Source organism: Pseudorasbora parva, chromosome 3 (genome assembly GCF_024679245.1).
Source record: "Pseudorasbora parva isolate DD20220531a chromosome 3, ASM2467924v1, whole genome shotgun sequence".
NCBI classification, from domain to species: Eukaryota; Metazoa; Chordata; class Actinopteri; order Cypriniformes; family Gobionidae; genus Pseudorasbora; species Pseudorasbora parva.
Window position 1 is genome coordinate 12,202,866 of NC_090174.1, and position 26,892 is coordinate 12,229,757.

Sequence of the window (26,892 nt, forward strand, 5' to 3'; positions counted from 1 at the left end):
TGAGGAAATGTGAGTGATTACTTTGAGTGATCAGACTTTACGCAGCCTCAAACACCCTAGCAGCCCACAACATACTTGCAACAGTGTCTTTTACTTCACTACAGTCACCAGGACCTGCAAAACTGGCATGTTTATGTGGTACATTGAGTTACGCTCTTGGTGTCATTTCTGCGAACAGACCCTGGGAACCTGTCAGCTTTCTCTCTTAATATTAAGTATGATTTCCCACCTCATAATATGGCAGATGAGATAAACAATACAAATGCGGGTCAACATTCTCCAAGTCTAAGTGCCCTTTTGTTGTTATCTAAGAATGTTTCTTCTATGCGTTGACCTTAACGGTTTGGAGAGGAATTTGAAAACTCCTCTCCACTGCAAATTGCACTTTTTCATATACTTCTGGCACGCTTTTGTACCCAAGATATGCAAAGGTCACTGCATCATTAGACAAATATGCCCTTTAAACAGCAAGTGCAGCACTTAACAAATCGTGCTTTGAACTTGTTTTACCATTTAAAAAATATTTGTAATAAAAAAAATGTATATTATTTATAAAATACATGAACACATGATATGTCTAGGTGAGGTCTCTCTATATATTCCCATGTGTGAACAGAGCAATGGAAACTCAAAACAAGGATTCTAGCCTAGGGATGTGTCAAAAGCCTAATTATTTTGATTATTGTGTGTTATAGAATAGCTAAAAAAAAAACATTATTTTCACATACTGTACATTATTGCAGTTCCTCTAATTGCAGTCTGTCTGAAATGCGCAGATTTATACAAAGGGTGCTCGGATTGGCCAGCTGACCCAGTGCGTAGTGATTGGCAGAACACCTCAAGAGGATGTCGTAAATGTAACACACCTTACCATAACCGCAAGCTTCAGCTTCCAAGGCTTCTAAAGCATTTGTAAACACAGTTAGTAATACTATTGTTGGGTTTACTGCATCAATTCAAGGCCAGATTCTAAAAATGCAGATGATCAAGCCGATTGATTGGAACCAACTTTGCATGGTGGGGGCTCTGAAGTTGGGCAAAGATGTAGTGAAGTACAAGAGGGCTGAGGTGGAACCGGTGTGCCTGAGGACAGAGGCGACGCCAAGAGGAAGGAGGAATCCACTGCACCTGTAGGGGTGGAGGGATGCAGTGCAGCGGATGGCCTACAAGTCCGAGGCAAAAGGGGTGTAACAACTGACCAAAGGGGGAGACGGTAGGATGAAGGAGCCCGGAGGAACCACAAGTCCAAAGGGTCTCTGGTGGAGCCGAAGATGGGAAGAGCCAAGACTGAGTAGACAGGTCGACAGGCTGTCAGATTACATTCATAACTAGAGCTGAGGTAAGCACGGACCACGGACCTTAGCATATGGCTTTGTGTCAGTAGAAACCCTTGAATATATTGTGCCAAACCACATGCCACAAGCGCTGTCGCAATTACCTCAGCTCTCATCACAAGCTCATCCATGACTGTCAATGTAATCTGACTTCTGCTGCATTTGTACTGTGATACTCGCGTGGGGACTCATTCATTATATTGAACAGACAGGTTCACTTTTCAATTGTAGTGTCTGTTCTCTAACTGAACTGATTTTATGGAAGTGAACGTGGTGGGAAAGTTATCCAGTAATCCAGTAGCAGCGGCTTTGGGAGTGGCCTCACAGGGCAGTGAAGCAATGCATTTTGGGAATTGTTGTCTTTCATCCCTATGAGACAAAAATACATTTTCTGTATTTTTTCAGTCTAGAAGGCACCAAATTCAAACTTAATTTCCCATTTCTACTACATTAATGACCCAGTTTAAATACTCATTCATCTTCCCAGTGCTAAAGTACCCATTTAACTTTCATAGGAATTCATTTGAGAAGTTGAAACACTCACTCATTTGAATATACTCCTGGGAATATACTTCTACTGATACAAACCCATATGCTAAATCGCTGAAGTAACCCTTTAAGTGAAAATTATACTGTTATGATATAGCTAATTTAGTTGGTTATGGTAAAATTAAGAAGAAGAAAAAAACACTATATTGACCTACATTAAATAACAGTTTGGCTTATGTTTAAAGGAAATATGTATGGTATGGTCTTTAAAATAATATTTAAGTATTTCTTACATTGGGGAAAAAAAGATTTATGATTAATATTAAATGTAAAGATTGAACCAAACCATAAATATAATTTGAGAATATTGTAAATATATTTACCATTCATGAACAAACTAATACATTTAACCAACAAATTTAAGTATAAGTTCAAAGAAAGAATTTAAAGAGTTATTTTTTGCAGGTGCATTACATACAAACAACCCTCATCCAAATCCATACTTTATACCAGCATATTATGAAGTTACTAATAGGAAGTTCTGTATAGATTGTCAAATAGTGGCCCACTGTGGAGTCGGCATCAGTACAGGCTTGAATCTGGATGCCCTCACAGTAGGGCGCCCTATATTATTGTGGACCTTACAGAGACAATGTCCCTAGCAAGTCTGTACACATCAAAATGCAACCAGGGGTAGGGACAATCAGAGCAAATGATTTTCACTAAAAGCTATTTAGTTACCTTTTGTTAACAGCTCATTGTCCTATAGTGAAGCCTGAATGAATCACATATGTGCAATTGCACAGACCAATGGCATCTCAGAGCACACAAACAAGCTGCTGCTGAGTAACAGTCAATCAGAATCTTTATTCAAGTGCGAATATCATCTTGCAAACTTCAGGAAGAAGAAGAAAAAAATCCTACTGCTCACTGTTTGATGGGACTAACAGTGTACTTGGCAGTGCTGACAGCGATCTCGGCTGAGACAGACGCCTTTTTTCTGTGGCCATCCGGCGAATGATTGCAAAATTTTGCACCGCGAGTGTGACACATGCAGGGCTCTACTGCACCCCATTTCTTTAAAGAAAGCAATCTCGCCCCTTGCACTCCCCTGTTCACTCCTCTCCTCGCATAAGCGCAAGTGGTGCAAGTGGCTCAAATGATCCGAGGAGGATGAAGGCAATGATGCCATGTCCCTGTCCGCAAATGGAAGAGTGGTCGAACCCCACTGAGGATTCCGCCACGTTACCTCAGATGATCCCTGGCCCAGATTGGACTTCAAACTCATCCGAGTCCTCTTCAAACCCACAGAGGAGCTTAGATTGGAGTTGTCAATTTCGACAGAGCCTTCCCTTAGCCGCTGCAATGAGTGGTTCCTGCTCCCGAGGCGCCGGCAGCGAGCCCTCTGCCAGGAACCCGTCCCTTTTTTTCTGGAGGTTCATGAGGAGCTGATGAATTCCTGGAATTCCCACCATTTGACTTCAGCCAACACGGTCTAACTCCCAACTCGTCAACATATTGACGCTTGGTCAGGACCCCTCTGCGTCCCCTTTTAATGCATGGGGTACCCCTTTAGAGTAATTTTTTTAACTCCATTCATTTAAATTGTTTGCCTAATGCATCAGATCAGGACGCATTTAATTATTTGCATTTGTAAAAGTAGACATGATTTTTTAAATATGTATAGGCTACTTTTATATTTTGAAGCAACTAACCCAAATCCTACCCACTTCTCAATAATATAAAACACGTAACAGGCAAATAAATGTACAGTAACGGGTATTTATTGAAAAAAACTGACCAAAACCATGTCTCTACGTAAAAAACAGAGTTGATTTAATCGCTGAAATGATGATCCCACTGCTCTGTGAATGCACTCATTACAGTTTTTTTCAGTCACTAACAAGCGTTTGTCCAATCAGTTGTCACATTTTCAAAACTCTAAACACAATTAAGCACAGCATCAGTCTTTTGTGGCCATACCATTCACACATTTCATGTCGTTTTCACACAATATGCAGTGAGTGAACACATTTCCATAATTCTTACATTTTCTTAACAGACAAGCTATACCTCCCAACAAAATTATGGATTATTTTTGTAGCATTTACGAATGTTAACACACAACATCCCACAATAGAAAAAACAATATTCCAAACCTTAGATACAGTATAAAAACCCCTGCTTCTCCAAAGATATCAGTTAAAAAACAATAAATCAGCTGATAATAAACAAACAATTTAATAATTAAAAACACAGCTGATTCCAGTCTGGCTTAGACTCAGTGACAGGTGTTTTTTTTTTATATTACATTGACACTTATACAGTAACAGGAGGACTTTGAGGAGTAATGTTTTTGGAAAAAGACAAACACTGTAATGTCTGGACAAGGAAGAGTAAGAGCAAAGAGCCGAGGAGAAGAGCAGGCCCAGTGAGAGATGCAGTGAGAGGTGCAGGATCCAAGGGTGGACATACTAAGCAGTTTTATCCCAGGTGCATAAAACCCTTGGATAAAATCAGATGTGATGTTGATGAAAACATGTGGCCTAACCCTGAAGATCTCAGAGATTGGATACAGTAAACTTCAGTAAAACTTGTTCTGTTCTATCATAGCGTGTTTCTACTTTACCTCCTGTAGTAAATAGTATAGGGGGAAAAAAACGATTGTGGTTTTTACTGTAATGCTTTTGAATTTGAACATTACTGTACATGTTGACATACAGTTCCAAACCAAGAAATGTAGTGTAAAAATGGTGGACTGCATGTTTTTCATGCAAATACCTGTAAAACTGAAACATAAAAGTCTATACAATTTTTGTAATGTTAACAATAGCCAGTATTTTGAAACCTGGTATACTTTGATTGACTGCATGTACCTTGTGAAGTGAAAAGAAGTGTTATTCTTTGACAGAATAATTTCATTTTGAGCCAGAATTCCAGTGTTTTGGTAAAATTAGTGTGTGCAGAGAAAGATGTGTTCTATTTTGAAATGAAGAGTAAGTGTATATTTAACAAAATGTTCTTTTGAGAAGAAAATTATTGATTTGGCCAACTGTGTTTTGTAGGTGTCAGTCTGTGTTAAGAGTTTAGAAAAATTATCTGAAGTATAGCTAAGCGCTTGTTAGCGATTGAAAAAAACTGTAATATCTCATTCAAATGATACACAAAACTCTTTAGCATGAAGCAATCTGTCACAAGACACACGAGAGCCAATGACATTTTACAATCAATGCTGACGCAATGACACAATTGGTCACGAGACATACGAGAGCCAATTAAATTTCAATATGATATCTGGCGTAACATTTCCTCGGACGGTAATTTTTCAAATTTGATGTGTGCGTGATAATCGACATGAGATGTTGATCGCTTTTTGGGATTTCCTTCACACAAATCAGTCGTTTTTGTCCTCAGAACACTTGGAATATTTGTACTTTTTAAATAAATTGTGCATGCAGTTGTATCTTCATGATATATTGTGGGTTTTATATAATATAATACACAAATTGGTAGGTTTTAAGGATGGGATGGGGTTGGGTTACATGTTAACATATGTCTAACTAACATAAATGAAAATAAATGTAAATAAAAATATACTCCAATATGTCATAATGGCAAAATCATTATGATGATATGCCCAATGTGTCTGTGTATGACGCCAAAGGTTTCTCATTTAAATGAATAAAGCAGAGGGGTCCTGACCAAGCCTCAATATGTTGATGAGTTGGGAGTGAGACCGTGTTGATTCAGCATTGTCTACCCTCATGAATGGATGGATGGATAAATTAATCTTAATATAGTGTGCATTAGTTCCTGCCCACTTTTTAAGCAATATTTGATTCGTAAGTATTTTTTTCCCCATTTAAAAAAAAAGTCTTAGTTATAAGCCATGAAGCCATGAAGCCATGAATGAAATCAACGAGCTACAAGGTGAATCACAATATTACAACTTTGTTTGATGTAACCGGACGAAAAGACGAAGACACTGTGTACTGTCACGGTCATGTTCTTTTCTGGTTGTTGATCCTTTTTCCTGTTTGTCTGCCTGTTTGAATTCTCATTCATCTCTTTGGTTACTGATTGATTATCTATTCTGTTCATCTGTGAACCTGATTACTTTCCTAATGCATTTATACCATGAGTTTCTGTCTGTTCCTTTGTCTATTCTCATTAATAATAGTAGCTGTTACCTAGCTGCAGGGGCGTCGGACAGGAACTGAGTAACAGGGTCCCTCAGCAAGGGGGGAGGGCCTACAATTATATATTGATAATCAATAATATTAACATGACAAAATGACATAGTTGTTAGGGGCCCACCCCTTGATTCTGTGACCGGGCCCAACATTTGGTGCTACTCTTCTGTCTAGCTATTAGTAGAGTTTTCCTACGAGACAGGAATTCACGTTGTTGTGCAATTCATTATTCGCAGCTATAGCGTTACATGTACTTAACTACAATCCCACTGATTTATTGTTACATAGAAACAATTTATTTCTATCCATACAAATAGTTAAGTATTTTGTAAGTGTATCGGGAGACAGACTCAGTTATGTTTTTCCAGTGCTTCGTGCTTTCCTCTATAGATTGTACTAAATGTCTGCTTGCTTATTTTGCTCAAGATGAGGATTTATTAAAGGGCTGGAAAGATTAATGTGTATTTAAACTGGGCCATTAATGTAGTAGAAATGTGAAATTATTTTTGAATTTGGTGCTTTCTAGACTGAGAAAAGACAGACATGGGGATGAAAGACAACAATTCCCAGAATGCTTCGATGCCCTGTGAGGCCACTCCCAAAGCCAGCGCTACTGAATTACTGTGACTGGATCACTCTCCCACTGGATTCATTTTCATAAATTAGTTCAGTTAGAGAACAGACAGTACAAATAAATACTGAACGTGTCTGTTCAATATAATGATGAGTGAGTCACCAGCGAGTGTCACAACACTAACACAGCAGGAGTCAGATTACATTCACCTTCCAGTCTGTGTTCAGTCTGGCACATTTTCAGGTTATGCCTTTGAAAGCTTAACTTTCATAGGAATTAATTTGAGAAGTTGTAACACTTACTTACTTTGTTCCGCCGTTCCGTTTACATGAATGCCTGCAGCTGCGAGCTGAGCTGAGATCGCATCCCCCATGCGCGGGTAGAAAACGTGGAAATGGCTCCCTCTGCTGGCTGTAGTCTTTAGCCTTTGGCCAAAAATTCCTCCAATGACACAAATATCATTAATTTAGGGGGAGTATATTTTATTTTTAACCTTGAATATACTCCAGGGTTTCTACTGATACAAAGACATATGCTAATCGCTGAAGTAACCCTTTAAGTCCACATGTCATGCAAACAAGAAACTATGCCTCTAACCACAGGTCAAGAGCTGTCTTTACAACTACACAAGTTTGCGACACTGTTTGAATGTTTGTTGGAACTATGGATTCAGGAAACACAGACTCATTGAACTATGTTGATAACGACGGAACTTGCGACCAAAGTTGGCTAATGATGCTTTTAGGAAACGCACCTCAGGATAGTTCAAAACATAATAATAATTAATAATTTCTGAACATTGACTCTCATTGACTTAATTCACGTCTTTTTTCTTTATTTCTCAATAGAATTAATAAACTTATAAAATAGAATAGCATAGTTATAATAGGGGCACATTGTAACGCAGTGTGACAACATGCTCCACCTGCACAACTGGGATTTAAACCTGGATAGAGTCTTCTGCTGGTTATATCAGCATTAAACAATGATCTCAACTGTTACACAACAGATATAAGATTAAGATAATATCAGATTTGTCTCATTTTAAATAAACTGAAGAAAAAAAAAGATGAAAAAATAACTTAAGTAAGAAATGTACTTTTGCTATGGTTAAATGGTTAGTAATATCCTTTATCTTTTTTTATTTTTTTTATTTTTTTTTACTTTTGCCACAACTTTTTTCATGCTGGCATGTGTGGAAAGTTTAAAACCATTTGTGTTACAACTAAACTTGTGTTTGGTTGTGCCCCGCTCACCCCTACTCCCAGCACCTGAAGATTCAAAGATTAAAGTGTGTATACTGTTCATAATTTCACAACCCATAATATCTCCATTCTCTGCATTAGTCCTGCAATAGGATGTCCTCCATCAGAGACCAATGCTCCGGACTGCACATATTGGTTGCTGTGAGCTGAATGATCCTTTACCAGCAGAAATTGCAATACAATCTTTCTCACCAATCATATGTTCAAGTGCGTATCACAAAAAGACCAATTTTATTGTAGGTAGGGTTGGATATGAGGAAAATGACACTGAAATTGCTTTTTCTTCTTTACAGTTAGCTGGATAGTCGCACTGTATTTTGTGATATCTTACCAACCACTGGTTTGGGAGTCAGTTCTCATTTATGTGATTCCGATCATACATTGGCAGAAACAGGGCTCTTTGCCTCTAAAGCCCATGAAAACATGTCAAATACTGTATCCAACTAGAGGGAGATATTCTGGACAGCTAATCAGGGAGCACTGAAATATCAAAGGTCCTCTGTGCTGGAGGAAGCCAGCCTTCATTCAGTTAAATCAAAGTGTCACATGTTATTGATTAGGAAAAGATGTTTGAGGCTAATTGTTACATAGCAGAGACTGAAATCGCTGTGTTCCTCCGTAGCATTAGTTTTAATTCAAAAACGTATTAATCCATATCTGCCCTTGCCTAGATTTCCCAAGAGGCGAAGTTCAGCAAGGCAACAGTCGTATCCTGATAACAGAACGTACTTCAGGCCTGGAGCACTGAAAATCGCTGTTCTGTCAGTAACACTTTAAAGATCAAGGACATGAATGGATTAGCATATGTGTGTGTGTGTGTGTGTGTGTGTGTGTGTGTGTGTGTGTGTGTGTGTGTGTGTGTGTGTGTGTGTGTGTGTGTGTGAGCCTGTTTATGTGGTTTATGAGGACACAAATTTGTATAACTACATGGGTATTACACTGGTATTACACTATAAATGTGGTTTATGAGGACATATCAAATGTCCCCATAATTCAAATGGCCTTAAAAACATACTAAATGATGTTTTTTTGAGAAAGAAAAAATGCAGAATGTTTCCTGTGATGGGTAGGTTTAGGGGTAGGGGCAGTGTAAGGGGATAGAAAATACGGTTTGTACGGTATGAAATCCATTACGCCTATGGAGAGTCCCTGTAAACCACATAGACCAACATGTGTGTGTGTGTGTGTGTGTGTGTGTGTGTGTGTGTGTGTGTGTGTGTGTGTGTGTGTGTGTGTGTGTGTGTGTGTGTGTGTGTGTGTGTGTGTGTGTGTGTGTGTGTGTTATTAATATAAAATTCATAAACCATAGCGCCTGTCTTTTTTATTGTTAAAAAAGTCTATACAATGTAAATATTTTAAATACAATGTAAATATTTTAAATATACAATAAATAAGTTTTTTAATTTCTTCACAATATTGCTGTTTTATTGTAATTTTCATCAAATAAATGGCATCGGCAACATCTTATTAACCCCGATATGTGTTTAAATGAAAATTCCCTCTGTCTCATAAAAAATGTGCAGACGTTCTAGTCATTTAGGATTGCAAATAAGCAAAACAAGCCATTTGAAAAAATGACCAATCCTGAGCAAAAGGGAAGACACTCAGTGGTTCGAAGGGATTCATTGATTCTTGTTGGTCAAAGTCAGATGGAGGGACCTCACTGCTGTGTTTGACACAGATATCATTTTGTCAGGCAGTCTGCATCAATCAGTAGCCCTCACTTGCTCCACTAGGTTTGTGGCATCAGCGTCACTCACATTCAGCTACAGAAATGATTCTGGGTAAGGGTGGAGGGCAACGAATATAGATTGTTGCTATAAAAGGACCAGGGAGATTGCTTCTGTAAAAGGCCATTCGTTTCGCTTTATGTTCTTTGCTTGCCGTATCTTTCTATGGGAATGAAAAAGATAAAGCACTATGAATTGATATTTTATTTATTTTTAGATTCTAACCTTGAAGCTTGAACATTTGTGTTATTCTTGGTTCGTTAGACTTTGCTATTATCATTTGTGAGTGTCTTATTGTGCAACATAGTCTTCATCTGTACACTGACTTGCCATCACAAGAAACCGATTTGTTACTGATTGAGTTTAACAATAGATAAAATTATGACTCTCTTGAGATTCCAGTGGACTTTAAAATACGGTTCCGTCATTAATGAAAAACGCACTATTAACATTCTAGTATGAGTAACGCACTTTTAACATTCTAGTAACTACTATTAAGAAACTCAAATTAATGAATTAGTAAGTAAAAGCGCTCGGTTGAATGTGGTTGATCACTATTAACTCATAGTTCACTAACTACATTTTTTTCATACCTTCTGGAGCACTACTTATTTGGATCAGTATTCTAAGGAGAAAAGCCTGATACAGTTCTAATAATGACTGAAGTCATTGTAAGCTTTTGAGATTTTGTAAGGTTTTGGATAGCAATTACTGGATAGAGTTACTACATCCTTCTAAAGGAATTACTGTACATTTGGATCAGCATTCTAAATTGAAGATCATGATAACCGACTAATAATGACTCGAGTGTTATCAATTCCATCTAAAATAATTGCTATCTAAAACCTTACAAAAAGCTTATATGACTTGAGTAGAGTTTATAGTGTTAATATAGTTCCCTATCTGGGAACTCGAGCTACGTTGAAACGCTGTGAGAACGTCTCTGCGTGATTGCGTCGTGAAGCGCATGTAGAACCAGTCCAATCAGGAGATCGAACGTCATAGGCGGGTGACGTCATCGACCGGAAACTATAAAGCATCCGTGAACACAAACAGAAACTAGCTTGAGCAAGCGATCTGTGTGAACCTGTCTGTCTATTTTGTGTTTTTGTCTGTCTATGAGAGAGAATTTTTCCACCTTTGTTAAATAAATCATTATATTGTAACATAAAGAGAAAAAAGAGAGTATTATGGCGAGCGAACAGTTCACAAGGTGTGTTCATCCCTGCCCTCGCTACATCACGGGTGGGGATACACATTCATTGTGTGTAGCCTGTTTGGGAGCGCAGCGCGTTCAGGCAGCCCTCGAGGGGGCTGCTTGCGAGCACTGTGAGTGGCTTCCGTTAAGAACGCTGCGCTCCCGCCGGGCACTCTTCGAGGAGGGTTCTTCGGCTCGTGTTCCCCGTGGCTCGGGTCCCGCTGCTGCCGAGGCAGAGCGGTGGCTTCAGTCGTGGGGTTCACAAATGGACCTTACAGAGGGGTTTGAGACAGGTCCAGCCTTATCTCAGCCCTCACCTGTACCGTCCAGTGCCTCGTCTCTGGGTTTGGAAGCCCGCCCTGCGGTTTCTTCCTCCCCGGGCGGGGCACCGGTTCTCCAACTATCCAGCTCTGAGGAAGTGGACGTTGAGAGCATCGTGACTGAAGACTCGCCACTTCAGTTATCCGCTAGTGAGGAGCTTATTGAGGTGCTCACGAGAGCTGTGGCCAGATTAAACATCGACTGGCCGGCAGAAAGATTAGAATCCCATCGTAAACCGAAAAGTAAATTAGATGAGCGATTCCTGCCCTCTCATGGGTGTCTAGGTCGTGGAGGAAGCCGGCTTCATATAGAGTTTTTAGCCCTCAAACATCTACATATAGCAACATTGTAGGGCTAAAACAGTATAGATATGGGGCGATGCCGAAGGTCGAAGAGACGCTTTGGAGCCATCTCTCACCTTCATCGGGCATCGTCCCTTAAGGCCCTGACTTTACCCACCAAACCGCTCAAGACAACATCAGTGTTGGTGGGTAAAGCGTACTCGGCGGCTGGTCAGGCCGCGGCGTGCCTGCATACGATGGCAATTATGCAGGCATATCAGGCCAACCTGCTTAGGGACTTGGATGGTAGAGATGAGGTGGGGTGAGACGTAATTAATGAGTTAAGACACTCGGCAGATCTTGCTCTCCGGGCCACCAAGGAGACAGCCAGATGTGTGGGCTGCTCTATGGCAGCCCTGGTGGCCACGGAGAGGCACTTATGGTTGAACCCTACCGAAATCAAGGAGAGGGAGAAGAGCTTTCTGCTCGATGCGCTGCTGTCCCCTGCGGGCCTCTTCGGTGACGCTGTACAATCAGTCACCGAGAGGTTCCAGGAGTCAAAAAAGCAGGCAGCGGCACTGAAACAATTTCTCCCTCTCCGGGTCCAAGTCCCAGGGGCTGCTGCAGCTCAGCAGCCCAAAGAAAGACAGAGTAGGAGCTCCTCACATAGGGCACAGCGGAAGCAGAGTGTCGCCACCCGCACTCCTCCTCAGAGAGAATGGGAGGCGGGGCGGCGCTCTCAGGCGAGGCCTTCGAGGGGTAGGGCTGATCTGAGGACAGTCCTTATCACCAAGAAGGCCTCGTCAAAGCGTTCCTGATGCCAGAAGGGTCAGGACGCTGAGGGTCATCCCCTCCGCAGGAAGACGGTGCTTACCTCAGCACACGGTATCCGTCTACCTGCGGTGCCCTCTGGGGGCCATGCTACCAACCCCGCCGCAATGCCGGGGTGCAGACGGTCCCCGCGGACCACCCGAGGGGGCTTCAGGGCACTGCACTTGTTGCTCAAAGTACACCAGAGGCCAGCCTCGAGAGGCTGGTTCCCCGTTGTAGATTTTCTAGACGAGTGGGAAGGTCACCCCGCACCTTCACCAAGTGTGTGGATGCAGCTCTGGCGCCGTTGCGTCTCCAGGGCATCCGCATGCTCAATTATATCGACGATTGGTTGATTTTAGCTCATTCCGAGCAGATAGCGGTTCAGCATCGAGATGATGTTCTCACGCACATGTCGAGGTTGGGGTTGAGATTAAACGCAAAGAAATGTGTGCTTTCTCCGGCTCAGAGGACCACTATTCTAGGCGTGAGACTCGGTAATTATGCGGGCGCAATTATCGCCGACACGCATAGCATCGATCCTGGTAGCATTGAAAGAACTGAAGCTAGACGGTGCTGTCACTGTAAAGCAGTTCCAGAAACTGTTAGGCCTCATGGTGGCTGCGTCCAACGTGATACCTTTTGGCCTGCTGAACATGAGGCCGTTGCAGTGGTGGCTCAGAACCAAAGGGTTCTCCCCCCGAGGGGAAATCCACTCGGCACAATCAAAGTCACGCGGCGATGCCTTTGTGCTCTGGTCATGTGGAAAGATCCTGGGTTTCTGGCCCAGGGACCTCTGTTGGGGGCTCATGTTCGTCGCGTCATGCTAACGACAGATGCTTCCCTCACGGGATGGGGGGTGACCATGAGTGGTCACTCGTCCCAGGGTCTATGGCAGGATCATCAGCAGCTATGGCACATAAATCGGCTAGAGATTGCATTGCAACAATTTCTGCCCGACCTCAGGGGCCACCATGTACTGGTCAGATCAGACAACACATCGGTGGTCGCCTATATAAACCACTGGGGCTGGACGCCATGGTACAGGAGTGGCCGAGGCTGCCTCTGTACACATTACCCCCGATTGCTCTGCTTCCGGGAGTTCTGGAGAGGGTGCGCCGGGACGGGGTCCGTGTGCTATTAGTGGCTCTGTGCTGGCCGAACAGAGTTTGGTTTTCGGACCTGATATCTCTCCTGGAAAGCTCTCCCATGGAGATTCCGACCAGGAGGGACCTCCTCTCTCAAGCGGGAAGGAGATTCCTTCATCCCCGCCCGGAGTTATGGAAACTGTGGGCCTGGCCTCTGAGGGGTTAGGCTCTTAGAAGAAGGTATCTCGACTGAGGTCGTGGAGACCATCCTTCACTCCAGAGCTCCGTCCACGAGGAAGCTGTACGCACTAAAATGGAGATTGTTCTCAGTGTGGTGCAGAGAACGCCAGTTGGACCCAGTTAACTGCCCGGTTGGTACAGTGCTGGAGTTCCTGTAGGCGAGATTATCGGCAGGGTTGACCCCCTCCACAATAAAGGTGTATGTGGCGGCCTTAGCTGCTTTCCACACTCCTTTGGGTGGAGTGTCTTTGGGAAGATACCCGCTAGTTACACGTTTCCTCCGTGGCACTTTAAGGTTGAGGCCGGTGGTACATTCGAAGGTCCCGACCTGGGATTTGGCCTTTGGATGATCGGCAATTTTGCCAAGCGATGATGCTGTGGGCACTTTCCCATTGAGAATGGGCAACACATTTCTTTTTGGATATCCAGATATAAATTTGTTGCCCATTCTCAATGGGAAAGGGCCCAAGCAACATCTTTCGGCAAAATTGCCCAGCAACATTGCTCAAAAAGTTTCCCTGTGTATAATTAGCTTTAGCCCTTGATTAGAGGCCAACTATTCTAAAGCTCTGCAGCAGGTTTTCGACAAATGTTAGAAAGCCTATGTTACAGAGTGGATAAGCACAAGGAGGCAGTGACATGCCGGATTAGATAAATTCTCAATATTCACAAGTGCAAAGCATTTGACTGATGATCAACATAGATCGGGTTGAATTTCCACACCAAAATGCATGTCTAGTTCAAGATATCTAGGAGAACGGAAGGGTTTAATGAGTTTTAGAGAGCACATTCACCATTATGTATCAGACTTTTATATTATAATGAATATTGTCAGAATTTCATTTTTGAACGTCAGTTTCTTTTTAGAACATTAGCTGTAAGCTATCAAACATTTTTCATTATATTTTAACTTTATGGCCTAAAAAAAAGAAAAAAGTGCGTTGACACATTCACAACTGTTGATGATGCTGCTGAGTTTGGTTGGTTTACAGTGCTGAGCGTGTTCCTAAAATTGCAACCTCTTTAATAGGCTTTTCAGCAAAATGTATATATTTATGGTAATTGTCTGTAAGCTTTGGAAGCTCAGACTCACTGTTATTTCTGGTTGGTTTGAGATGTTGATTTTGCAGCAGGAATCTTGCTGTGTAAATTCCAAATCAATACAAGACCGCTATTATGCCACTATTCACACTGAAAAATCAATCCTGCTCCAGCAGCTGTCCGATGTTATGGTGCTTAGAGGAGAAATCAGAGGAAGTATGGAAGATATATTCCAAAATGTGTGTGTATCAAATATTATACAGCAAATGAAGATGGGTTTGATCGAGAGAGTGTTAGCCGAATGCTGTGATTGTGCTGATTGTTCATTTACAATGCTCAATGTCACCCGTATTGTGTGAGTGTGCTCGTGAGCCTGTTCTCATTAATTTTCTTTTTCTCAGCATTTTGACGCTTTCATAACTGTATCGAATTTAATCTGTCCTCATAAAGTCACAAAACATTTTGTGTGGATTTAAATGACCTTTCATCAAATGGATGTTTAATTCTTTGAATCTGTTAAAGGGAAAGTTCACCCAAAAACAAATGTGTCTACATTCTTTCATAAAAATCAATGGCTACTGTCAGCTGTCTGGTTACCAATATTCTTCACAATATCGTCTTTTGTGTTCAACCATTTGATGAAGAAGCTGGCCTAGAAATTACACAATTCTGCTTAAAATAAAACATAAACATGAAACTCTACTGATATATGATAGAGCAACGTCTGATAAATAACATTTTCCTTTGTGTTGACATACTACTGTTTGTTTTCATTCCGTTTTTGTGGCTTTACTGACAGTGAATTATGTCTCTCAGTTTCAGGCATCTTCCCTGGCCACAGCTCATGGATTTCCTCACGGAGTATCCCTACAATGACACTTATTATGACAACGGGACCGGGGCCCTCAACAGCACAAGCTGTGGGGCCAAGCATCCGTATAACTACTATGCTATGCTCCTGACTCTTCTCATCTTTGTCATCGTCTTCGGCAATGTGTTGGTGTGTATGGCAGTCTCCCGAGAGAAAGCGCTGCAGACCACCACTAATTACCTCATTGTCAGCCTGGCGGTGGCAGATCTTCTCGTGGCCACATTAGTTATGCCCTGGGTGGTATATCTTGAGGTAAGACGAGTTAATTTTGTCATATGGAGCTACATTTCAGGGTGCTGGAAGATGAAAATAACCTGTAAGAAAAAGACTGTATAACAAAAATGAGCCTAACACTGAGTTTTAAACACTATAAGGATACCATTATTCAAAGTGTCTTGTTATTGTTTAAACATGCTCTGTTTTCAATTAATTTAATCAGATTATCACCTGACAACACCGTTGGGACATGTCCCATGGGCTGCAGTGAGCTGGCACCTTACAGCTTTTGGTTTACAGGGCTTTTGTGTCGGCTGTGTGATTTCCAGCTCCCAGAAAGCCAATTGATCTGTTCTTTGTCTTTGAAACATAATGCCCCTCAGACAATAATTTGTTGCCCCACAGATGTTTCGCAGGTACTAGAGGACTACCGGTAAATTAGTTTTAGCTATGCATAAAGTAGGGTAATTTAACTTTTTCTCATTACAACTTTCGGTGTTACATAGTGTATAAGAGAACAAAAATTGAATGTCTAATATTAGGCTAAAACCGATAACTGATATGGTAACAATAGTCTTGGGAAGGTTACTTTGGAAATGTAAAAGGTTGCAGATTACAAGTTAACCTATTTAACATTTTTAAATTACAAGTTACCCTATGTAATAGTAGTGTAACTATTTAATTTACTTTATTAAAGTAATGCAACTGATTACTTATTGATTACTTTTCTACATATACAGCACTGGAAAGCATTTTAATCACTCGCCACAGTGGCAACTCTCAGATAGGTTGTAACCTAAAGCTTTCAGCAGCAATTTGGATTGATGAAATTTCCAGACATTGTGTGCTGCAAATTCAAACAAGAGAACCAATCAAAAGCATCTGAATAGGGGTCAATGTCTTGTGGACACTGTAATCTTTTTATGTCTAAACACGCTAATCTAAACTAGTAGCTGAAATATCTTGGCCTCCACTGACAGATCACTGCTGCTGGTCATTTTATAAAGATCTATTAACCTCCACACATAAATTAGTACAAGAAACTCTTTGACTTCTAATGACAATTACAACAAATTGACTAATCCTTTGTCATCATGTTGTTGTCTGAGCACTGCCTTTGCTTGAATCAGGTTGGCAGCATTGCTATTTTATTGTAATTTTAGATACTATTATATTTTTATTAATAGTGTGATTTTATTATTTAGATTTTCATAATTATTTTTTGTATCTAATCCCTTTTATTATTTTTTATTTTAGTTTTACTACATGAAAGTGAGAAACATTGCCAGTTATTTTTCAGTTAACATTTATTTTAGTTTAGTTAACTATAATAACTCTGGTTGGCAGAGACTGAGTGACTGAGAGACCTCTTGATGTTTGTAGCTGAGGCCTCCTGTTGGATCTATTCAATTTAGTTTGTGCTTAGGGCAATATTATTTCAAAAGCCTACAGTCCCACTGCTAAAGCGCAACAGGCATTCTCTGTTGAACTCCTCTTTGTGTTCAGCATTGATCATAAAAAATAAATAAAACATTTGACAATAGTGCTAAAAATGTAGGGAATGTGTGCATTTTTGTAGCACAGATGGAGAATTTTCAGTTTTACTGAGATATCAATGAAACAAGCCCACCAGGCATTAGACAAGACAATAAACGCCATTATTATTGGGGCTAAACATTTCCCACAATGAATGATAATAAACAATGGACAATCAAATTCTAAGCAAACATTCATGTGGACTTATATTATGTTGCTTTGAAGATGTACGCGGGGGCAGGCAGGCAGGGACAAAGAATCTAATTGCAAAGAGAATGTTTAACCCCTTACCTCATACCTACCATTTTGGCAATTGGGGCATAAATTGACATAGGCTTACCCAAAAGACAGGGAGCCAGTGCAATGAGTGTAGGATGGGAGTTATGTGATCATATTTACGTACTCTCATAAGGACTCTGGCAGCACTGTTCTGGATGTATTGAAGCATCTGGATATTTCTGCCAGAAATTCCACAGGATAGTCCGCTGCAGTAATCCAGCCTGGTGGAGAAAAAGGCATGGACAAGATTCTCTGCATCTGAAAAGGTTAAAAGGGGGCAGAGTTTGGAGATTTGAAGGTGATGGAAGGAAGTTTTACAAATGTGCTTAATGTGGTCACTGAAGGTCAGCTCTGGGTCAAACCGAAGCCCTTGGTTTGTGACTGAGGAGGAGAAAGTGATGACCTGGCCATCAAATGTGAGCTAGGATAAGGGAGAGGAATGGATGTGATGAGGGGTGCCAACCAGTAGTGCCTCAGTTTTACTGGAGTTCAGCTGGAGGAAGTTAGTTCCCATACATGCCTTAATCTCCTCAAGATATGAGGTGAGCCATGACAGGGCTTTGGAGGGGCTCAGGGCAGTTTTGATATAAAGTTGCATGTCATCAGCAAAACAATGAAAAGATAGTCCATGTCTGCTGATGACAAGACCAAGGGGAAACATGTAGAGAATGAATAAGATTGTGTCGAGAACCGACCCCTGCGGAATACCACATGTAACAACCTGGACTCACATTCTCCAAATATAACATGCTCAGTCCTGCCAGAAAGATAGGACTGAAACCACTGCAGTGCTACTCCCGATAGTCCAACTGTATTATGGAGGTGGTACAGGAGGATGGTATGGTCCACGGTGTCGAATGCCGCTGATAGGTCGAGGAGAATGATCAGTGATGTTGATCCTAAATCATCTGTCATAAGAAGGTAATTTGTCATCCTGAGCAGAACTGTTTCGGTGCTGTGAGGAGGAGAGCCGTTTTGAATGCTCTTTCAACTCTTCGGGTTGCATAATTTAAAATTAATAGAAATTATTTTCTGCATGACAAAATATTTTGCAAACATGTGAGAATAAACCAATATTCCAATAATACACAAATAAACTGGAGCAGATGTGAGAGAATATTTACAGATTATTTTACGTTCCTGACATAAATTAAGAAATGAACCTAGTTTTATCTAGTGGTCAAATATTAAAGCTGGAGTCTTAAATCTTTCTAATAATACTCAGTTTGTCCAGATCAAGTAACAGTTAATGTTGAAAAACAATAATCTGGGCCATCTGTAATCATTGTACATAAAGGGATAAACTATGTTTAGATTGTGATCATAAGTTAATACAGACAGTCGATGGTGGTTTAAAGTTTTAGAACAAACACATGAGAACAAATCACACATGCAACAAGATAAACACAATGGGCTATTGCTCATGGGCTATTTATACACAAGAGGCAATGAGACTATACTCTTATGACATATGGGAACAATCAGGGACTATTCGGAAGAACTACAAGAATGGTGCAGAAAAAGAAAATTAAGCACTATTCGCACGGGATTCGTATTATCTAGCGACCTCTGTGATTTAGAAATGACTCCCTCACATCTGAGTTTTGCATGGTGCATTCGCACAGGATAAGCAAAGCCTGTGATTTTACTCGTATTTACTGACTTCTCCCGGATATGATGTCAAGACTTTGTAATAGATATAGCTGTATGAAATCATAAACAGGCATCGATATCATTTTAATTGTTTTATAGTAATACAAATTATTTCATTCAGTTAGAGAACAGTTAAAAGTGACATGATCAGCGGCAGGAGTCAGATTTTATTTATCATGAGTGAGAAGCTGACAATACACGGCGGAAGATTCAGTTTCAAAGCTAAATGTAAAAGCGTCAATTTGAAGGAGCTTGTCATTGTACTGTTCTGTTCTGTTTTTCATTAAGAAAAGTATTGATGTTAATATTAAACACACTATTCAATCAGTTTACTCCCAAATTGATACTTATTCTTAAGTGAATGTATAATCCGTGTCGCTGCACGGGCATTCATAACGGTGTGCATTATAAAAGCAGACTCCCTTCTTCATGAAAGATAAAGATAGAAATGCTCAGAGGAAAAAAAAAATTAGCAAACATTTTCGATCCGCCTAAAACGATCCGCCTAATCCTGGCCCAATCACAGAGATGTCTATTCATATGGGACTACTATCACAGGACCTCGGTGTTCGGCGAAATATGGTAGGTAATTTGTGGGGGAATTTTTACTCTACAAATTACAGACATGGCCGGTTCGCATGGGAGTAAGATCACAGACATTCTCTGCAATTATTACAAATCACCAGAGGTCCCTAGATAATACTTGTCCCGTGCGAATAGGGCTTTAGACAAAAGTCCAAACCAGACATGGGGCACATATAACAGAGTTTCCCCATGTCAGAGGAACAGGTAGCCAGTGGAGCAGGCAGAGCAGGTACCCAGTGCGCAGCCAGTGAACATGGTGGAGCAGGTGGAGCAGGTGAGAACTACCTCTGTGGCTGTAAGAGTCCACAGAGGGCACAGAGAGTTTAGAGCAACCCTCCTTGGCCATTGCAGGTAGCACAAAGAGTTCAGAGACAGTCTCATGGCCATAATGGGCCATCAGAGGGCATAAAATCAACCTTCGTGGCAGGGAGTACAGAGAATTCAGAGCCAGCCTCAGTGGTAATAACAGATGCCACCATCTTGGAAGAGGTGTGTGCCACTCATACACAAAATGGAGGTTACCATCACTGGAAGCACTAAGGACAACAGAAAGTCCTCCAAGATCAACCGGCTTGAAAGTGCTAGGACCCCCTAGGCTTATGAGCGCCTGGACCTCTGGGCTTGGGATGCTGCCTTCTTGCACCCACATCAGCTCCATAAAATCACAAAAAATCCCTTTAAGGGAATGCTCATACTGAAGCTGAAAAATGAGACTCCTGCTATTGGGTCAGTCATTCTGTCAAGATTTACGCAAAGGCAGGTAAGCATAGACAAAGTATCTTAGTGCAAAGATTAAAGTAACCAAATCAAAACAGGGAAACACAAGTAACGAACACATATGATACATTTAATGACTGATGCAACATTTATTGACTGAAGCAACAAGAGAAACACAAGGACTATTTATACAGGGGGTAATGAGACTAACAAGACACATCTGGCAACAATCACGGACTAAAAAAAAGAACTACAAAGAAATACAGACATGGCACAGATACAGGAAACAACACACAAGATCAAACCAGACAATGGGAACATATACCACTTTCAATTTAACCTCAAATGTGCAAAAACATCAGTGGTAGCACAGCATTATTAAAGATACATGATAAGCCTTGTCATGGCTAAAATAAAAGCATGCTGACATTTTCATCTGGTGGTAACTTTGAAACTCTGTGGCTCTACACAATTTGCTTTCAATGTACGGCAGGTCAAGAGAAAAGGAGAGACCCACTTGGCATCATTGCCATGCCGCTTACCAGTGTCTATCTCACTCCGCATCATGTCTGTGAAACATGGCCTTTGTCTGCACTTTGCAGGGTCAGCTCAGTTGCTCTTTCACTCTCCCTAAAAAAAAAAAAAGAAGTGGTCACCCTATTATTTACAGTGAATGATTATACAGGCTTGTGCAATGTATTCTGAAAATATTATTACAATGAAGGCCTAAAGTAGCTCACATCTCCAACCAGAAATATTAATGCTTATCCTCCATTCCTGCAGTGAAAGGAGTGTGAAAAGGACTGTAATGTTCTACATGTGTCTACATGTACATAGTGCCAATTTAATTATACAACCATTAGAAATGGCCAGAATTTGGCCCAACAGAAATGATTGACTTGACAATCATCCTTTGTATGGTAACTGGGAATAACATTGTCTGTTAAAGTATGTTAATGAAATTAGCTACTGCAGAAAAAGTATTTTGTAATTAAACCAGATAGTAATTACTCAGTAACACAAAGGTAAAAAGGAAGCTGCTGAACCTTGGCGAACTGAATAAAATAGCTGAGTCTGACTGTCCCAATGAGCCAGTGCAACAGATTGGAGAGGGCTAACCATGTTTCCAAGCTCTGTACAAGTGGCACCAGAGGGAAAATCGTTTTTTGACATAGCTGTGGCAGAGAGGCGAAGCAGAGTGTTGGCCTCCACATCTGGAAGCGTCACTTCTGAACCTGTGGTTGACCTGATACACCCACCTAGCTCCGTGTAACCAAACTGGATTTGTCCTGTGACGGGTGAGGAAGCTGCATGTCCTTGTGACGTGGCACATTGACTTGAGTGGGGATTTGTGTGTGTCGTGAGTATGAGGAGGTGGGACACTCACATCCAACACAACGCAAGTTGTATGGCCCAGGTGAGGAGGAAGCTTCTTTTTTATCTCTGAAAATGTGGGTACCATTGCTTTTCCGGCAGAAATTAAAAGAAACGAAATATTTTTCTCCCAGTCCTCCACCAGAGGAAGGAGTGGTCTGGATACCACTTCCTGGGAAAGAGCAGCTCACGTAATCCCTGGGTCTGCCATCTAAGGGACACTTCAGAGCCTTCTTCGGGTTCTTGGCTCTCAACTGATGGATTGTAGGCATAAATGCATCCCAATCTAATGCTCCGCCTGGGGAACATCCATATACCCCATGGCTGCTCCACCGTCCAGGATAGTGAGGGTGGAAGAGCTTGTGAAGCAGGCTGTGGCTGCAAAAGGTGCTGCATTCCATTAGAGTTGCCCTTTGAGCCAAGATACCAATCATCCAGCCAAGAACAGGAGAGGGTGGAGGATTCCAGTCTAGCCTGATGTTCGTGAAGGCCCGGGCAAGCATGGCTGACAACTACGAGTCAAACTCAGACTGGGATGAGAAATGAGAAATTAGGCTCTCAATAAGACGAGCCTCCTAACTCATTCAGGAACTCGATCGGGCACAAAGTGTGATGAGGAATGGGAGTCCCATGGGGATTGAGCCTGCGAAAGGACCAGGACAGGGTGTGACTGAAGTGACTCCCTCTCTAAAAGAGAGTCCTGACCGCAATATTGCCATTGTCATGTTCTTACAATAAATAATAGAGTGTGTGAGTGAGTGTGGCAAAGGTGGATTGAACCTCCGATCGATTTGCGTCAAAACTTGATGACATGCATCTTACTGCTACACTACAGTGACAGTAAATAACTGAAGTGATTTCCGTAATTTAGTCTGGCCCAATCAATCGTTTATTAAACGGCGTTATATTTGTATTCAGTAAATATGGTATCTAACTCCAGTAAAAAAATAAAATAAAAAATAAAAATCTGAGAGAGGACCCACTCACTTTTTTTTTGCTTCTGACGGCCATGTATAATATAATAAAATAATAATAATATGAACAGCAGAACTAGTAAAAATATGGGCATCCAAGTTTGTCCAGGGACTGCGGGTAGAATTTTTTTGCTATAACCTGGCACATGACATCTCTTCTTTTTAGACTAATGTTTTTTCTGTGCATTGTCCCTGATCAAATAAAAAATCAATTCAAATTCAAAATAAATACTTGGAACGTCAGCTGTGAAGGGAACAGCTTGTTCTCTAATCTCAGAGGAAGAGAGCCGCCTCTTTTTCCTTTTGATGGACTCTCTCTCTGATGAGGATGAATTATTGTCTTGCACCCAGGAAAAGTCGCTGTCATTTTCCACCTCAGACAGCGCCCCTGCATCAGAGTCATCACTGTCCAGATTGTGAAGCATTTCCAAGGCCATGGCAAAAGTCATATTTGTCTTCATTCTATTATTTGTATTAGACATTTTCTAAATGCTACTTATAAACTCTTTATAAATATTTTTTTAAAAGGCAATAATAATTTGTAGTCCAAGAATTTGTATATTTAATCAAATTACCATATGTTACTAGTACTGACAATAGTAATAGACGCTGACAGAGACAATAAACCGAGGGAAAGAACGGCGTGGCTGCGCATGATTTAGAGCGGTCAATATGACCGTAATGGCTTTAATAGGTAGAAACGCTCATATTTTTTTTGCCTTTTATGCAATTTATCTAAAATCTATTGTAAGTAAAAATAGAAACACTTTTAGGAAAAGTCACAAATCAGCAAGATTGTATTTTTTTTATTCAACAAACTTTTGACGGTCATTTTGACTGTCATGGCAGTTCTAGTGTTAACGCTGTTATTTTTTTTTTATCGCCCGATAGAGGTCTCATGTTAACGCAGCATGTTAAGGCCGATAAGGTCCACCACTATATACAGTCGTGGTCAAAATTGTTGGTACCCCTGGTAAATATTATCAAATATGGCTGTAAAAAATAAATCTGCATTGTTTATCCTTTTGATCTTTTATTAAAAAATTCACAAAAATCTAACCTTTCATTAAAGTAAAATAATTGAAAATGGGGGGTAAATCACATTATGAAACAAATTATTTTCTCCAAAACATGTTGGCCACAATTGTTGGTACCCTTTTATTAAATACTTTTTGCAAACTCCTTTTCCCAAGATAACAGCTCTGAGTCTTCTTCTATAATGCCTGATGAGTTCAGGAGAACACCTGAATAGAGATCAGAGAACATTCCTTCATACAGAACCTCTCCAGATCCTTCAGATTCCCAGATCCATGTTGGTGCTTCTTCTCTTCAGTTCAGCCACACATCTTCTATAGGGTTCAGGTCAGGAATAAGGGATGGTCATGGCAGAAGCTTCATTTTGTGCTCAGTGACACATTTGTGTGTTGATTTTGATGTTTGTTTTGGATCGTTGTCCTGATGGGAGATCCAACAACAGCCCATTATAAGATTACTAGCAGAATCCATCAGGTTTTGATTTATCTTTTGGTATTTGCTAGAATCCATGATACCATGTATCTGAAAAATTTGTCCAGGACCTCCAGCAAAAAAATAGGCCCAGAACATTAAAGATCCAGCTGTATTTTTAGCCGTGGGCATGGGGTACTTTTTATCCCTGTTTGCACCAAACCCATCTGGTAGATTTGCTGCCAAAAAGCTATTTTATAGTTTCATTTGACCACAAAACCAGGTCCCTTTTGACTTTCCAGTCGTGTCTGGCAACTGAATATGCTGGAGTTTGTTTCTTGATGAGCGAGGAGAATTTTTCTTGAATCCCTTCCAAACAACTTGTGATTTGTAACATCTTTAGTTAAATTGAGCTTCTTAATTGTTGCCTTGATGGTGGTAATGGGGATTTTCAATGCTTTAGCTATTTTCCTACAGCCCCTTTCTATTTTGTTAAAACTCAACAATCTTTTGCTGCACATCAGAACTATATACTTTGGTTTCACTCATTGTGATAAATGATTAAGGGAATTAGGCTTTTATACCTCCTTATATATATACTCCTGTGAAACAAGACATCATAGCTGGACAATTTCATGTTCCTTGTCACCCTGGTGTGCTAAAAAATGTAAATATTAATGTAAATATACTTCAGAGACATTTTACTCATTTCAAATTCTAGGGATACCAACAATTGTGGCCAACGTGTTTTATAGAAAAGCTTTTATTTCATAATGTGATTTACCCCCCTTTTCAATTATTTTACTTAAATGAAATTTTAGATTTCGGTGATTTTTTTAAAATAAAAATCAAAAGGATAAACAATGCATATTTTTCATATTTACCAGGGGTACCAACAATTTTGACAACGACTGTATACATTGTATACACTATATATATATATATATATATATATATATATATATATATATATATATATACATACTGCATGCTCAGATATTCATAAAACAATATATTATATGGGCTAATAATTCTATGGGCAATATATTCTATGGGTTTTTGACAATTTTTACAAAAATGTGTACAAATTGTCAAAAACCCTGGTGGTGGCTGGCAACTATTCTTTTTAAACGCTGGGTTGGAAAGAGTTGAAGCTGCTGTCTGTTACTTTTTTTGTGTTCAAGATTTACTAAAATTATATAATGAGAATGTACAACATTAATTCATTTTCCAAACCGTGTTTTTGTCTTACCCTGAATCATTATGGTACACTTATAATAAATATTTAGATTGGGACTATTTCAGGCCAGACTGGTAGGTACCGCTGCGGAGGAGCACAGTCCCTGCGTGATCCGCCACAGACATAACCAGAGAGAAGTAACTCCGGTTGCAATGTTCTTCCGCAAGACACATGCAGATCTGTTTATTAACCACTGTGGTGCAAAAAGTTACGGACTGCAGCTTTAATGTGGATATTCCAGTAAAACTAGTTTTAGTAAACATAATGTTATATTCTTCTAATTACATACTTCCTTTTATATAATATTTTGAGATCAAACCATAACTGGTGTACCCCTGTAGTAGCAGTTTAGAACCCCTGTTGAAGAGTCTGGATTAGGCCCAACATACAGTGGATGAGGTAACTGAGGCAGTTCCTTTATGACTTTGAGATTGATGGGTACTTAGATCAGATATATATCTTCAATCACTCAAGAGTTTCCTGACAATGTTGCAGACACACTGTATTGAGCTGTCAACCGAGATGGAGAGTCTGGCCATGTAAAATAAGTGCTGTCTTGTCAACGTTTACCTGTAAATAACGAATGGCTTTATAAAGATGTGCTTGGGTAGACGTGCTCTCACTGTGATTTCTGCATCTAATGATGGAGAGGACAGAGAAAGGGAAGGCTGATTAATTATATCAGCACTGATTCATAAAACTAAGTCAAGGTAATGGGATCTGTGTTGAGAAAAGCTGAAGATGTAGTGACAAGAGCAAAAGAACATTGAGAGAATTAATGCTGAGTTATGCTGGCAGTGCCTGCTGACAGGACATGATTTACTAGCATTTGAAAATAGACATGATGTTGCACAAAGTGTTCATTGTTGGATGTAAGTTTTCATAATAGGGATTTGTAAGTGGCTAGATTGAAGCAGTGAGATCAATGACACCAAATCAATGACTCCCATGCGTAAACCTTCATCATTTCCTTCTTGCAGAAGGGACAGATATTTTTCTAGAGATTTTATTATGGTCTTGAAGAATGAGCTGATATAGTGTTTCTTAATATAGAACAATATAATAATATTCAAATCAATGTCAGAGAAAAAAGACCCAATTTTCCATCAGCTACAGCAGATAATGCTAGGAGTAATTTACTACAATAAGTGTGCCACTATTGTGCATATGGTAACAACAGACATCTTATTCAGTAACCAAAACACAAACCTGCACCTTTCTTAGAATCAAATAATGAGCCCCTGTTCAATAAAAAGAAATTCAACAGATACTGCATTTAAAGTTAATTTAATCATGTTTTACTCACAAAGTACAGGAGGATCATGTCCAAATTTTTGCATTTGGCATTTTTAAAAAACTTTTAAACAGGAAATGACGAAATGTTACCATACATTTTTACAGCGGGTCTATTCAAACAGGATTAGTATTACCCAAGGT

The 26,892-nt window shown here is 40.3% G+C and overlaps 1 protein-coding gene across 2 annotated transcripts in view; it reads left to right on the forward strand.

Moving 5' to 3' along the window:
- drd2b (dopamine receptor D2b) overlaps nt 1-26,892 on the forward strand; it is a 70,844-nt gene that overhangs the window by 26,064 nt on the left and 17,888 nt on the right. For both annotated transcript variants that reach the window (XM_067439952.1, XM_067439953.1), the window contains exon 2: nt 15,381-15,687. In XM_067439952.1, the coding sequence (XP_067296053.1) occupies nt 15,409-15,687 (279 nt within the window). In that variant the 5' untranslated portion in view covers nt 15,381-15,408. The remainder of the gene's footprint in view (nt 1-15,380; nt 15,688-26,892) is intronic.